The sequence below is a fragment of the Condylura cristata genome, unplaced genomic scaffold (genome assembly GCF_000260355.1).
Source record: "Condylura cristata isolate star-nosed mole 26May11 unplaced genomic scaffold, ConCri1.0 scaffold00030, whole genome shotgun sequence".
In the NCBI taxonomy this organism is placed as follows: Eukaryota; Metazoa; Chordata; class Mammalia; order Eulipotyphla; family Talpidae; genus Condylura; species Condylura cristata.
In genome coordinates, this window is record NW_004567131.1 from 21,249,895 (window position 1) to 21,265,420 (window position 15,526).

Below are 15,526 nucleotides of genomic sequence, written 5' to 3' on the forward strand. Positions count from 1 at the left end.
TCTTTATTTACACAAAGACAAACAAAAATGGGGAATCAGCAAGAGTAATGGGGAGGGGGCAGCACTGGGAGGAAGAGGAGCCGGTGCTGGTGCTGGTGAGCTTTCTCACTATTTGCTTTTGTTTGGGATTTCCTTTCCTTGACCCTAAACCTCAAAAGAAAAGAAACTGCAAGGAGAGGAGAGAAAAAAGGTAAACTCACAGACAATTAAAAGGTCTGGGAAAACCAATTTCATCATAAATTTGTCAAAGGAGGCAAATCTGCAAATGCTTATCTGAGAGCCCACTGACTATATCATTAGAAGGTGAAGTGTTTCTTGGTATCAGTGCAGTGGCTGTGAGACCGTGTGCTTTTGGAGTCAGAGACTTAGGTCCTCACTGAGTAAAAGAAGACTGAACAGGTGCGTTTAGGGTAATGAGTAGGTGCTGGATAAAGGAAGGCAGTTACTAATTTTGCAGTCTAATACTATTTGGAAACATATGTTTCTACTACCACAGATATGTCCAATAATGCAAAGTTGACACTTTCTATTTACACACAATGCTTTGTCTGAAACACTCACAAAAGACAGAAATATCCTCACATAAGTTAGAAATATCCTGACATGACTGAAGATGTCATAAGCAGATATTTGAGACACTTTAGTGAAGACTTAACGTAGTTACAAGAATTAAAGTAATTAAACAAGGAGGCTCATGTCTGGGTCACCTATTTAGGCAAGCAGAAATCTATAAATGCGCTTGTAACCCAGCAAACAAAATTTCAGAACAGCCGATCACAAATAACCAGCCAAGCCTTCCCAAGTAAGGCAGCCACTTAAAATGAGCCAGTCAGTCATTTCCTTGACTTTTTTCCCCCTGTCCTATAAAAGCCCTTCCCTCCCGGCAGCCTTCTCTGAAGCTCTGAAGCTCTTCAGCCTTGGTGCTTTCTGATTTAAATCCATGTTTGCTCAAATGCACTCTTGAAAATTTTGATATGCTTCAGTTTATCCTTTAGCACAAGTGATTATCAAAGCTTAATTGTAGATGTTCCAATGAGAACGTTGGGTCTAAAAATACAACCCAGTCATTGTTCACCATCTGCCATTGTTAGGAGATACTTCCTGAGTTAAGTTGATTTCTGTCTGCCTCCAGGCCTGCCCTGTAGAGCCTGTTCAGCCTTCTCCTACAGGATGACAGTCAGTCAGGAAGTTTTCCTTTGGACGGTCTGACAGCATTGGAATAAGGGGAGCAACAAACATTTTTAAAGTTTCTAGAGAGGGAACAATCAAACAGGGTCTCATTTTCAGAATTTGCCACCCACAAACTCTACACTAATTTATTCCTTGCCAAAACATTTGGTTTTGGTCCTGGAGATTCTCTGCTATGGTTTCTTTCTTTCTTTTTTTCCCTCTCTGTTTAAGAAAAACAAAACACTCTGTGAAATAAACAATAACAAAATAAATAGACACAAACTTGCATAACTTTTAATCACTAGAACTGTGTGGATTTAGCAAAAGCTGCAGCTGTTGGAGTAAAAAAGAAAGTGGAGATTACAGAATTAAAACAAAATATAATGTGTCTCTCTGTGTTTGTCAGCCTGTACTTTGTGAGGACTTCCCTTGCACTTGTTTAGAATGCTTCTTTGGAAATGTGTTGTAGTGTGTAATTTTCCAAATAAGTACTGAATAGACATTTTTATAATAGTTTAAATGTGAAATAGTTGTTTAAGAGCTACCACTCTTAGTTTGTCTTAATTCTTTCATTGCTGTTCTTGCTACGGCACAAAAGTAGTGAGCAGAAACCATGATGGCCACATGTAAAACCCCTGAGACTTAAAGGTTCTGGCTGCTTCTCAGCTGTACTTTGTGGGCTAAGGTGCTCAAAGAACGGTGTGCCCTCCCCATGGTGAGTTCACTCTACACACTCAGGCTTCTTATTTTGTTTTTTAATGTTTGAACTTTTTTAGTTTATTTTTACATAATTTTGTACATTTTTTTTCCATCTCAATTGTAATCCCCGCGGGTTTCCCATCACCAAGTCACCCATGTGCCATCACCATAATCCCATGCATCCCCCCCGCCCCCGTTTTTGATCCCATTCCCCACTCCACCCCCACATAATGTCTCTGGTATATGGTTTGAACTTTTTTTCTTTAAAGATTTATTTATGTTTTGTCCCAACTTCTGTGACCGGCCACAAGAGAGAAAGGTGGGAGGCAGAAAGGCTGAGCAAGCAGAGTTTATGCTCCCCGACAGCAGCTGAGACGGGGGTTGCAGCTACTGCAACCCTATAGGGGATAAGGGGTCTCTTATATAGATTCTAAACTCAGATTCCAAAGGGGTGACTCATCGCTGTGTCCCTTGGTGTAAGGCCCAGTTGTTATCACCTTCTTCTACTCCCATCCAGTATGCAAGGCCCAGTTAATTGGATGCAAAGCCCAGTTTATTACCGCCTTATCACCCTTGGATGCAAGGCCGTATTTATTACTGCCCTTATCCAGTCCCTCAGTAAATCTCCGCTCTTGGTCACTCCCAACAATTTATTGATGCATACACAGCTGGAGTATAGGCCAGAGGTGCAGGGGTGAGAGGATTCACCAGAGACAGAGTGGGGAGCAGAACAAGCATATTGATGAGAGCAGCAGCAGGCAGCATAGGAGAGGTCTGCTGGCCCAGATGGAACTTGTGCTGAGGTGGTTGTGGCCAGCTTCGCAGAGTGGCGCTTTAACCCATTGAGCCACCAGGGAGGGCCTAATGTTTATACTTTAATAAACAGGGAATAGTATAGAAAACACCAGCTAAGCAATGAGATAGCTGAATGGATGAAGAAATAAGCAAAGCAAAAGAAATGACGTGTAAAGTTGTCATTCAGGAATTGGAGGCAGCAGCTACATGGAAGCTGAGCCATCCGGTGACGGAAGAGCTGAATAGGTGTGTTTGAACCCAGTCACAGAGGAACCGAAACATCTCACTGCCTAACTAAAGTCTTTTGGCCTGGTGTTAGGTGTCCAGAAAGAAACTTACACCGTGTACCATCTTGGCCTTTGGCAAGTACACAACTGGAGTTCAAACAAAATAGATGCTAAGTGTGTGTGTGAATTCTGGACAAGAAGAAGTCATTTTGATTATAAAGGACTTTGATATTTAATCATGCAGATTGAAGTAGTTTTCTCACTAGGTATGCAAGCACCATATTGACTTGTTTGAGCCAACTCTGTTAGTTGGCTGTTAGTAGTCTGTGTGGCTAAACAACACAGACCTAGTCATTCACAGTTCTAGAGCCTGTAAGGCTCAATCTCAGTCAGTCAGGGTCATTTTCTGGTGAGGGCTGCTGCTTAAGTTACTACCAGCCTCCTTGTGAACATATCCTTATATCCAGAAAGAGAAGTCCTTAGTTTCCCTTCCTCTCTGATAAAGATGCTTACCCCGCTGGATGAGGGTCCCCTCCTTTTGACCTCATTTAACCATAATTACTTATGTGAATATCCTATTATCAAGTTGTTTCAATATCAGAATTCTGGCAGGACACAATAAGTCTGTCAGAGCAGCTGGAGAAAATATGAATTCATTGGGGGCTTTGGGTTTGGGTTTCACCAGTATAAAGAAAAAATTAATTGCTCCTGAATTATACCATTGGCTTTTAAATAACTTGAAAAGTACTATTAACATGCTTGATAAGAATAATCAATAATAGCAAAAAAAAAATAAATCAATAGTGAAATAGTTCTTTTTTATTTGCTGGTTTAACTGAAAATTACTTCCTTTTTATTCTAAGGGAAGGAGACATTTCATAATCCAGAATAAATAAAACTGAGCACTTTCTCCTAGTACTGGTTTCTTGACCAGTGGCCTGGAGGACTTTTGCCTTTTGAAGACTTGATATAAGGGAGAGAGAGCTTCATAGGAGAAAAGAAATGCACTCTTATTGAAGGAGTGAGCTTATTAATACTAAATGATAGAAAACTTCATTAAAATGACAGATATAGTTTCTCTTCTTCAAATGGCTACATTTCTCTATGGCTTTTAGCTTTTCCTGGTGATTGATAATGTATCCTTTACAAACAAACCTTCCTTGAAGTCCTCTAAGTCAAGTAATTAGTTCTGTGATAAGCAGAAAGGGTTGTGCTATATTTCTTGATCAGTCTCTACTGATATCTTGCTAGAGCTGTAGATAGACCTGTATATGGCATTATCCTAATTTTTCACCTTGCATGTTAACTTTGCAACTTTGAATATTACCTTGATTTCAGCATTTACAAGGGTTGCCCTATTTTTCTTTTTAATTAAGTTCTTGAGGTGATTACAAAATTTTAAAGATTGCTACTATTCACTTGTCTTAACCCCAGCTATTGAAAAAGAAAAAGTAGACATTCCTTATATTTTTGTTTCATGTGCAATTTTATTTTAGAATTGTTTCTCTTTTCAGTGACTTTCAGGGTGTAAGATTTCAAATTTTATTTTAAACATTTAACATGTTTTATTCTTGATATAGCTATTTTATTTAATAAAGTATTTACTTAATAAGTACTTATTTACTTAATAAGTATGTGCATATATCTATACTTGCAGACATGTATATTAACTATATGAAACAGAATCCTAATCAGACAACATTGCTTCCATGACAGTTTAACCATTCAGTTTTGTGCGCCTCAGAGCCTTGGTAACAGAACTTTGTATAAAGTAGATGCCCACTAATCATCTGCTAATTGATTCTGCTAATAGGAACCAGTCAACCCTTGAGTCCCTAACAGTCATTAATGTGTACCTAACTAACACGGTTGGGAAATGCATACGTGAATAAAATGGATTAAAAAATAAAAAGGAATACACATCACTTACCTGAAAACTGCTGTAGCCTAGCTGAGAGATCAATTCAGAGAAGTAGGTAAAAATGTTCAGAATATAAATATCTTTGTATTTACATGATAATACACACTTCTGCTGTAGAAAATGCAAAGCATCATGGGAAAAGATAGTGGGAAAACCATCTGTTGGCGATAGATTTTGCTTTTAGTTCTCTTATCTATGATGCTTTTTATATTCTAGCGTGGCACAACTAGCTTACTGTAAATCCATGACCTCAGCTCTCAAGGGGGCCTTTAATACCGCCAGATAATCCTATCCTACTTTTCTAGTCTATTTAATCTTCCACATCATAACTGGCTGTATTGCATCCTTTCCTCTTTCTCAAGCCTTGAACACCTTCTTCCCTGTCTTTACTCCCACCTGCCTATTCTGCTGAGCTATGGAAACAATCAGAAAGCAATGCCCCATCCCCTCAGCAGCCTGCATGTGCACTTGCACGCTGCCTCCGCGCATGTGCCAAACCCAAACCCCATTCCAGTCTGAGGCTTGCCAGAGCATGGCTCCCGGTGCCCTCTCCCCGTGCTTTTTGGCTCATCATAGTTTTAGTTACCGGCTGCCGCCCCTGGCCTGAATATATTGAATACAATAAGATATTTTGAGAAAGAGAGGTGACATTTACTTAAGTCATTGTAGTTGTCCTATTTTTAGCCATTGCTAGTTCTCTTACTGCACTTAATTTATAAATTGAACTTTATCGTAAGTATAAATGTAGAGTAAAAACAGCAGATATAGGGTTCAGCTCTACCTGCAGTTTCAGACACTCCCCCAGGGCCTCTGGGATATAGCCCGCCAAATAATGCAGGACTAGTGTATTACTGTGTCAATTTCTCTCTTGTTTAGTCTCTCTTAAATCCGATTTTATTTCATCCCCATCAAACTGCTGGATTGTTTGTGATGACCTCAAGATTACAAGACCCACATGGCAGTTCTCGGCCCTCATCTCACCGACCCACTAGCACTCTTTGACATGGTGATCCCTTCCTTCACTTCCGTACACTTCCTTCTTAGAAGCTGTAGTCTTGGCCGTCACCCCTGCTCACAGTGACCCTTGTGAGCCTCTCTTGCTAGTTGGAGCGCCATCCTGTATATTCGTTTTCTTTGCCATCCCACCCAGATCTGTGGCTTTAAATGTCATCACTATGCCTTAGATTTACCTTACAGCCTTGTATTTTTTTAAGTATTTATTTACACCTCTGGGGTGTAGACCAGAGGTATTGGGGGTGAGGGGAGTTTTGAGAGGATTCACCAGAAAAGACAGAGTAGGGAGCAGAACAGCACTTACTGAAACACTGCTGAGGGGAGATGAGGGCAAGACGGGAGAGGTCTACAACACCATGTGGGTCACCTCCCTGGCCAGGAATCAAAGTCTTGCTGCAGTGGCTGCTGGTAGCTCCATGCATTGAGACTTAACCCCTTGCACCATCAGGAGGCCCCACAGCCTTGTATTTTCAACCAAGATCTTTCTCCCAAACTTTCAGATTTTGAGCTTTCTTCCAAAATCTAATTGGATGTTTTATATGATGTCAAATTTAACATGTGTATGTCTGAGTTCCTAGCTTTTGCCTCCAGCCCCCTGCTGTCCCTCCCTATCATTTCTTGGCAGGCACCTTAATCTCCATGCTGCTCAGGTCTCAGAAATGTGGCATCATCCTTGACTTTTTCACACATTTATACCTGCCCAACATGTTGTTTCTACTTTGAAAATGTACTTGGAATTGGAACAGTTTTTTCAACTTCCTTTGGTGCTGCCCACTTTGAAACTTCATCCTCTCTCCCCCCTCCCCTCCCCGTGACTGTGATAGTCTCCAACTGGTTTTGCTGTCTGCTCCTAAAAGTCCCCGAGTGTCTTGGAATTCAGCAGTCTCCGTCTACCCTTTGACACATCAGACCACCTCTTCTCCTGGAAACACCATAACTGAACTCAAGCCAACTAAAAAAAAGAAGAAAAGATGAGGTCTAGCTCTCAGGTTGTGTGTGGCTTTGAAGAGACTGTCAAGGTCTTTGGCTTTTAGTCTAATTTAAGCATATAGAACAGGACCACAGCAGACAGACAGAGAGAAATTACCAAAAAAAAAAAAAAAAAGTTTTAAAAGGATTTATTTACATGTAGCATGAGAGAAGAAAATTATCTGACCAGCATGTGGCTGGATACAGTCTCTCCTGTCTACAGATGGGGTCCGGTCAGCAGAGACCAGGGTACATCTGGAAGCCAGCCAGAAACAGAAGGGAGGGAGAGGGGTACCACTGAACCCCCAAACCTGCTAGCTCTAAATAGGTTTCGCCATCCACTGCATCAAGACAAAACATATAAGACTAATGAAAAGGAAATTTTAATACAGTGAGTACGCAACACGGAAGACAAAGAATATAATTTCTAAATCAAACACTTGAAGTTACCCATCCCCTCGTGGGCAAAAGTCCACCCAAAAGGGATTGGTCCAAAGCCAGGCATGAAAGCTGCCATAAGACTAAAGCACCTTTCTGGCCGGGACCCACAGAAAAGGGTCACACATGGCCAGACAAGTCTGGGAGGAAAAGAGCAAAATCAAAATCAACATAAACACTGCCGTAGTCAACCTCCGTGTGAGTCCTCACCCAAATGTCTTTCAGCCAGTCCAGGGCCAAGAAATAAATACGTTTTCTTCACATGTCTCCCTTGCTCCATGTGGGCCTCCTCAGGTCTCCTTATGGCTCTCCATCCTGCTTCCTTCCTCCTCAGATTTCTTTTTTCTTTTTTTCTCCTTCTCAGCTCTACCCTACCTCTGGGTGGGGCTGGGAACCTGGAACTTCCCTTTTCCTGGGGACCACCCTGTTATAAGAGCAGCCCACCTGGGCTCCATCTTTTGAAGTCCAGATGGCAGCTCCACTCTGCTGCTTGTTTCTAGTAGCCCCCGTTCAGGACAGTCTGCAAAGCACCACCTTTTACCGCTGAGTTGGCTGCAGGTGTCACCCACTGGCTCAGATGGTGTTCCCCGTTGTTGCCCTTACAGTCCCACCTCAGGGCCCCTGCAATGACTGATCTTTCTGCATGGCGTTCCAATATCTGCAGTCCCTCGCCTCCTTCATACCTGAGAGGTTACTTGCTTAACGGAGTTACCTGTACTCCAATTAAAATTGTGCCTGCCCAGTCACCTGTGCATTCTGGCCATTTTTAGCTGTTTTGACTTTTCCATTTCCACAACAAATGCACCTAGAAGACACGGTATATCTTAGCATCTACCATTCACTTAAGTATTTCAACTGATACATTAGTCATTAGACTAAATGGAATGGGTGAGTGGTGAGTGAATGAATGAATGGACCACTGAGAACTCAAAAGAGGCTTTCTCTGTGGCAGAATGTGTATCCATAAGGGGAGAGGAACAGCCCCGTAGACAGGTACTCATCCCTGCCCCCCCGACATACAACTGCCTTGGCTTACGAGTCTCAGTACGCCATGAACTAGACCTTTTGAGCAGAGAGCTTCTGGGAACTTGTGGTGGAATTAAGCAGCCCTGCTTGGCTTATAACTGAGTTGAACAGGCTTAGATCCTCTTGCCTTTCCAGTTTCACTTTGCATTGGGGACATGGAGGGTATCTCTTGGATCCCAGTGTGTCCTGGAGCTCTTTGTCATCACAGTCCAGCCTAATCCTGGTGTCTGTGAGGAATCTGTAGGGTCGTTTCTGTCTTCTGTTTGTTCTTGCTTCTCAGGATGTAGCCTTACCTTAAGAAGGGAATAAAAAAGACAGTAAGTGGCCACCAATCTCAAAACATAGATGACTCAAGAGAATCCATTATTGTCATAATTTGTTAAGTCGTGAAAGTGAAGTTGGGGTTGGCTGGACTATGTCCTGGTAACCTAGCTGGAAAAGCAATGCTGGAAAGTCACTAGTGTGACTGGCTTCCAGCCTGAAAGTGGCTGTCTGAATGGGAATCGGGAAAACTGTGAATGAGGGAGAGGAAATGTGCTGTGAAGTGCTGGGTCAAACCGAGTAGGTCACATGAAGAGGTCAGCTTAAAGTGAGGATTCGTTTGCTATAAAATGGTTTTATAGGATCAAAATCTCAAGGTTCCTTAAGAGCTGTTCTCTTAGTATGTGAAACTGGTTAAAAATGGATAAAAAAAAAAAGATCAGGGGGAAATATAATAATAATAATGAACAACTATACCAGAGACATTTTATCTGGTGGAGTGGGGAATGGGATCAAAAATGGGGGGGTGGGAGGGAAAGTGCACTATGCACTATGGTGATGGCACACAGGTGCTTTGGTGATGGGAAGCCCACGGAGATTACAACTGAGATGGAAAAGGCACACAATGATGTAAAAAGAAACTATTATATTATTAAAAAGAAAAAAAAAAGGCACCCTATCTGAGAGATCACAAAGAATACTAGAATTAGTGCTTGAAGTGGTAGTACCCTAGATGTGAAATCAATATCAGAAAATATTTTTGAATATATTACCATTTTCTCAGATGCTAACAAATATAAAAGAATCCATGTTAGAGAAGAAATCATGGGTATAACTGATTTATAGCACACATCATATGGCAGTTATTAAACTGTGTTGACTAGTTTGATCTGAGGAGAGACTGAGAGAAAATGATTAGTGCTGCATCTCCATGGATGGAGGCTGTGAGGAAGTATTTATGATGCTTGGTATAATGTTGGTGTTTGACAGGTGCCTGGCACTGAGTTCACTTTAGATACCAAACATTAGCCGCACCACGCCTTGTGGCATTCACTTTCTGTAACCTCACCTGCTTCACTTGGGTCCTGGTTTTCTCATTTTAACCATGAGGAAACATGGTCATTGAGAGTCAGGGTCACTCCCTGAGTCAAAGGCAGAATCAACATCCTAGGGTTATTTAAAACCTTCAGTTCTTAAGCCCCTATGAAAGGAACTGATGTGGAAAATACTTACCATGTTATTGATGCCCTGATTGAGCTCGACAAAGCTTAACAGAGTTCAGGGAATAAAAAGTGACATTGTTACTGGGCCCCTTCAGTTTTCATCCTGGAATCTTTTACCACAAACTGATAAGCTCCCTTATCTTTACTGCATCTTTTTTCTTCCTCCACTTTGCTCTCCATTCTTATCTTAGAAATACAGCTCCTCAAGGGAAGATACTGAAAGGCTGTATTCTACTGCTCTTCTTTCTGACCTGTGTGTTGCTAAAGCGATTCTCATCTAAGCCTCCTATTTAGGTCCCATTGTCCCTGCTAGGAGGTGAGCCAAGGAGGGAGTCACTTGAAATGAAAGTCTTAATCTAAGGAAAAATACTACCTGGCCCCTGGAATTGTAGGCGGATCTTCTCCACCCCTTTATTACCATTATTATTATTCCTATAGCATCTCTCTTCCTGTTATGTCAATATTTGAATAGTTGATCACTGCATAAAGTAAATGAGGTTTTCCCCTAGGATCCTCAGTAAAACCGCATGTCTAAGATTTGTTTTCCAGTAACAGGAGAAGAATACATGGCATGTTTAATACTGTATGTTACAAGGAAGAAAAGATCCTGCAAGATGAAAGATCATACTAATATATTTTTTTAATCTTGTATTTATACATTTGTAATCAGAAATGCTCCTGAATAATAGATGGATCTACTCAGGGAAATTCTTTTTCTATTAGTAAAATCAAGTGTAATTAAGATCACATGTCGCTGTAGAAGCATCATTGTGTGTGCTGCTTGTTGCAGTTTTAAATAGTTCAGCCCATTTGAACAGTAGTTTGGAATGGAATTTTTTAATGTCTTGACATAAATAGAGGTTGGAAAGTGTGGAAATGAAGCTGGGTTTTGTCTGCTGTGTTTCCCCTTGTCCTCCAAATCCTCTTGCCTCTCATGTCAAGGAAACAAAATGTCTTTTCTGAATTTGCCTCTTTTCTCACTCTGGATAACCAGATATTGCCTAGAGGACATACTATCTGCCAATTGGTGAATATCAAATAATAGAATAGATTGAATAATATCATCTTTAGTGACTGAATGAGCTCAAGGAGAAACAACCATGGAAAACGACTCTATATTTGCTGTAATCATAAGACATAGTGTCTGTCTTATGACACTTATGCCACTATACCTTTTGGAATTGTGTCATCATTTATTGAATAAAGTAGATGTTCAAGTTGGGGGGTGTGGATCCTAAGTCTCTTTCTCTGAAGGAAAGAACTAGGGATTCTATTCCCATTTCCCAGTTTCCAGTTGCTACAAGCTATTGCGTTGTAAACACATTATTTCAGAAGCTCATCTTCACCTTCATTATTTGCGGTGCTTTCAGAGAGAACAATGGCCTTTTTCTAGTTTGGAAACAGGTGTTAAGTAGCCTGGAGCTGGAAAATTTCATGTGTTGTGAATACTAATTATCTGTTTTGTGCTAAAGAAAAAGGTGTTGAAACAACTATAGCAGTTAATCAGTGTGTGTTATAGTTGGGCGGGGAAGACACTGTTGCTTCTTACTTTTTCCTCTCTGCTTCTTTCCTCTTTAGACAAAGCCTGTTGCATTTGCAGTTCGGACAAATGTCAGCTACAGTGCAGCCCATGAAGATGATGTTCCTGTGCCAGGCATGGCCATCTCATTTGAAGCAAAAGATTTTCTGCATGTTAAGGAAGTAAGGAATATAATTGCAATTTCTATCTGCTTGATTTTTCATCTGGAAGCATTATTTATTTCTTATTGCTGAGAAAGAGCATGGCCTATAGTTGCTGTTCTATAACATACTCACAAAATCAGTTCCTCCCAGCCTTTTCTGACATAAATATAACTTTTCTAACGAAGAAAGAAGTTGTAGGCCTCTGGCAATAATGTCAATGCTCCCTTGGCTCTGTGATCCAGAAATAGACAACTACGAGAGCAGATGATCCTTTTTTAATCTTAACCGATACTTTTTCTTTAATGTTCAACCTTGACTGTGTGTATTTCCCCCTCATGTCTCAAGTTAAACCATCTGGAGAGAGTTTAGTAGTAAGATCTAGAATTCCTAATTTCCTTTCTGTTGACACTATCTTACTCAGGGCTCTGGTGCCCTTTGGTAAATTTCCTTGGTAACATTTCTGCTGTGGAAGGAAGAATGGCAAGATTAGGGTCAAGGAGGCAAGAAACAGATATCAGGAAACTCCCTTTTCTTCTGTTCCAAAAGTCTCCACGTTCTGGTTAACAACGACTCCGCCTGTAAATCATAAAAATTCACCCTTAACTAAGCATATTTTGAGTTAACACTTATCAAATGTCTGCTGCACAGAAAATGGAAATCAATGACCTGACATTCCCCACTGTTCTCGCGTGTGAATATGAGCTTTCCTTGGACCTGGAGGAATTTACCCCTGGAGCCCTTCCATCAGGGGGAAGACTGTCTCTGGGGCATCTGCGAGTCTAATGCTCACCCCACCAAGGCTGTGAGCAAAGGGCCGATGGTGACCTATGCACAGAACCTACAAAATTAAGAGTGCTAGATCATTAATTTTTAGAAAGATATGCAACAAATTGGCAAGGAAGAAAGGTGCCATTTTCCAAACTGATGGTTTGCCTGGAGCACAGCAAGAGGTTAGGCTGATTCAGGGTCATCTCCCTGCAGCATGTGCTTAGATGCTCCTGCCCTTCTGGAAGGAAAAGAAAGTCGAAATAGATATTCTGGCTTGGATTACTCAAGCACAGATTGGAAAAATATTGGGTGGAGGGAAATTGAACCAGATGATAAAGATTTAAGATAAAATACTTCCTAAGACAGAAGTTGTCACCATCAGAGTAAGAAAGAAATCATCGCATCTGTGGACACTGCCTCATGGTAATTATTAACCTGCTTGCACACAGCTCAATTTTGTTCTGACACACAATATTTCTGGCAGGTTTCAATATTTATCTCACACTTAATTCTGCTAATTAGTCTAAAAGGGAGCTTTTTTTAAGACTGCGTAGTGCCTAATGGTGTCTTGCTATGAAGGGCTGTTAATTTTTGAGCAAGCGGAGTTTATCCTGCTCATGGTGACAACAGCAGCTGTGATGGAATTCATGCGAGTCTCAGGCAGAGCCCAGAGAGCAAAGCAGAGTCAAGCCTGCTGTTGACTGCTCAGCCACCACGACATTTACATGCTCAGTCTGTGGACCTAAGTCTCTTAAATTGTGATATTTGAGGCATAGTTTATTGTAATTGCCATGATATTTCCACTGAAATAGTTCATGGGGAAGGACTACAATTTGAAGAGTAGAACTTCTGTGCACTGATTGTAATAATTTTGATTTTGTGTTTAGAAATTTAACAATGACTGGTGGATAGGACGATTGGTTAAGGAAGGCTGTGAAATCGGATTCATTCCAAGCCCAGTCAAACTAGAAAATATGAGGCTACAGCATGAACAGAGAGCCAAGCAAGGGAAATTCTACTCCAGGTATGAAAAAGACATCAAGTGTTTGTGTCAATTTTTTTTTTAACTGTCATTTATAACAGAAGGCTGTTATTTCCTCTATTCTATGGTCTTTTATATATGTTAAGAGACAAACCGGTAATATGGTTTAATGTGCTGGCTCTAAATAAAGAAGTAAATTGAGACAAGCTCAACATTCTCAAAAAAGGAGTTCATTTAGCATCTACTAAAACAGAAAACAAATAGACATCGACCCTGAAAATTCCCTAAGAGGACAAAGCCAGCCCAGTCTTATAAAGTCCAATCCAGGCCCCCCCCCACCCCCCCCGGTGGTGCAACAGGTTAGGAGGCAGCACTGTAAGCTGGCTGCAGCCACTTCAGTGCAAGTTTTCAGTCCCAGCCCTGGAGGTGGCCCACATGGCATGGCAGACCTCCCCTGACCTGCCCGCTGCTCCCCTCAGCAGTATACTTCCTCTATCTGGCTGTTTGCCCCCCCGTTCTGTCTCTGGTGAATCCTTTCACCGCCCCTACACCTCTGGCCTGTACCCCAGCTCTGTACGCATACATAAGTAAATCTTTAAAAAATACAAAGTCGAATCCAGTCCACTTGGTGAGACAGACCTGACCTAGGTCACTTCTTGCTCAGGTCTCTGCAAACCATAAATGCAGCCTCCCAGGGTAAGTGTCTGTCTTCTGTCACCAGGCCCTTACAAGGGATCAGTTTCTCAGTCCTTACCACTCCTTAAATTTTGTTTTCCCAAGGGCATGTACATGAGATTTTCCATTTTAGATTGAGTTTCTTTCACCATTGATGGCATCACACATTCTGAATTTTAAAAACTTCACCCCAGCGTTTGATTTTTCATCCTCCTTTGGAAGAAATCAATTATTATCATTAATAATAATAGCTAGGGTCATAGAGTATTAATTTGTGCTTTAGTGGAGAGGAAATTCTGAAGTCTCAATCTTGCTGGAAATACCCTGGTTCTAAGCAGTTTAGGGGTAGGAGCTATGGGGGAGAGGGGTGTGCTGAGTGCAGTGCCTGTACCTGCTGGTATGGCAGGGAGTCATTTTAGAAATGACATCTCAGACATCATTGATAAATAGCAGCTCTTGTGGTCTGTTAGTTTCACTTTCATTTGAGAAACTTGATTCTACTTACTGTGTCACATGTAACTGGAAACTCATTAAGAAGTTAGTTAAAATTGCCTTTGCAGATAGCAATTAGAGGACTTATGTAACAGATCAGGACTGAATTACCCTAGACTCTCTTCTCTGATACAGAGGGAATTTTGAGATGAACTATACACAGATGAGTTCAAGACCATGGTGAGGGAAGTGATATGAGCAAGTCTTCTTTTTAATGTGAATAGCTAAGCTTTTTTTTTTTTTTAGGATTCCTTGTTACTTTTTCATATAAAGATGTATAATCCTTTATCAATGAAAATGTTGTTGTATTAGCAAGATTTTTTTGAAGTACCCACAAAGTAGAAGATGCTTTTTGTTTGGAACATCCATCTTCTTAACTAACATTTTAAAACTAGTCACAATTAATTAGTATTTTAGTTCAGAGGGTTTTTTTTTTTTCAATACTTCTGCCCCTTATTGGAATTGTAACTTGTATTTGTTAAAGGTTGCGGCATGCATTTAGTCATATAAAAGTAGAGACATGTAGACAGACAAAGCATGTGTATTTCACCTGCAGGATGTTGAAGGCCTGTTACTATTCAATTTCTAGTGTTCCGTTGACTTCATTGTGTATTTTTCTATTCTCCATAGTGATAATGGTGTCTTACTATGACTCAATGCTACTAAGTTATAATGTGGAAGGATTTCATTTTTGTGGGGCATTATCAATTTGGTAATGTGTTCAGTTGATGTTTGAACAACTTAGGGACTAGATGTCTTGGCCCTTGAACACTCAAAATTCTGCATATAACTTCTGATTCTCCCAATATTTAACAGCTAATAACCTGATGACTGGAAGCCTTACCATTAATATTTGTTTACATTTTTTTTTAACCTTTAGGGATGCTATTTGTGTTTGGTCTGTGTTTGTGTGCATAAGTTTTGATAAAGCATAACACTCTATAATAGATTTGTGTCATGACATAACTTTTACAGAATTTTTTTTATATATATTTCTAGGCTATGCAGTTCATCTTGTTTTTTTTTTTTTCAAATAATTGCAAATCTCAAAAAAAAGAATTACAATAAATTTATTTTAAAAAAGTAATAAGAAAAACTTAGAATTTCACATTGCAACAAAAAACACAAAGGTCAACAGAACTGTATATTCTTTATCACCATTATTTTATTTTTTGCTCAATTT

At 40.4% G+C, this 15,526-nt stretch overlaps 1 protein-coding gene across 4 annotated transcripts in view; it reads left to right on the plus strand.

The window, feature by feature from the left end:
* The window catches only part of CACNB2 (calcium channel, voltage-dependent, beta 2 subunit), a 291,502-nt gene that overhangs the window by 249,878 nt on the left and 26,098 nt on the right, over positions 1-15,526 (plus strand). For all 4 annotated transcript variants that reach the window (XM_004691286.2, XM_004691283.2, XM_004691290.2 and 1 more), the window contains 2 exons: positions 11,322-11,444; positions 13,082-13,218. In XM_004691286.2, the coding sequence (XP_004691343.1) occupies positions 11,322-11,444; positions 13,082-13,218 (260 nt within the window). The remainder of the gene's footprint in view (positions 1-11,321; positions 11,445-13,081; positions 13,219-15,526) is intronic.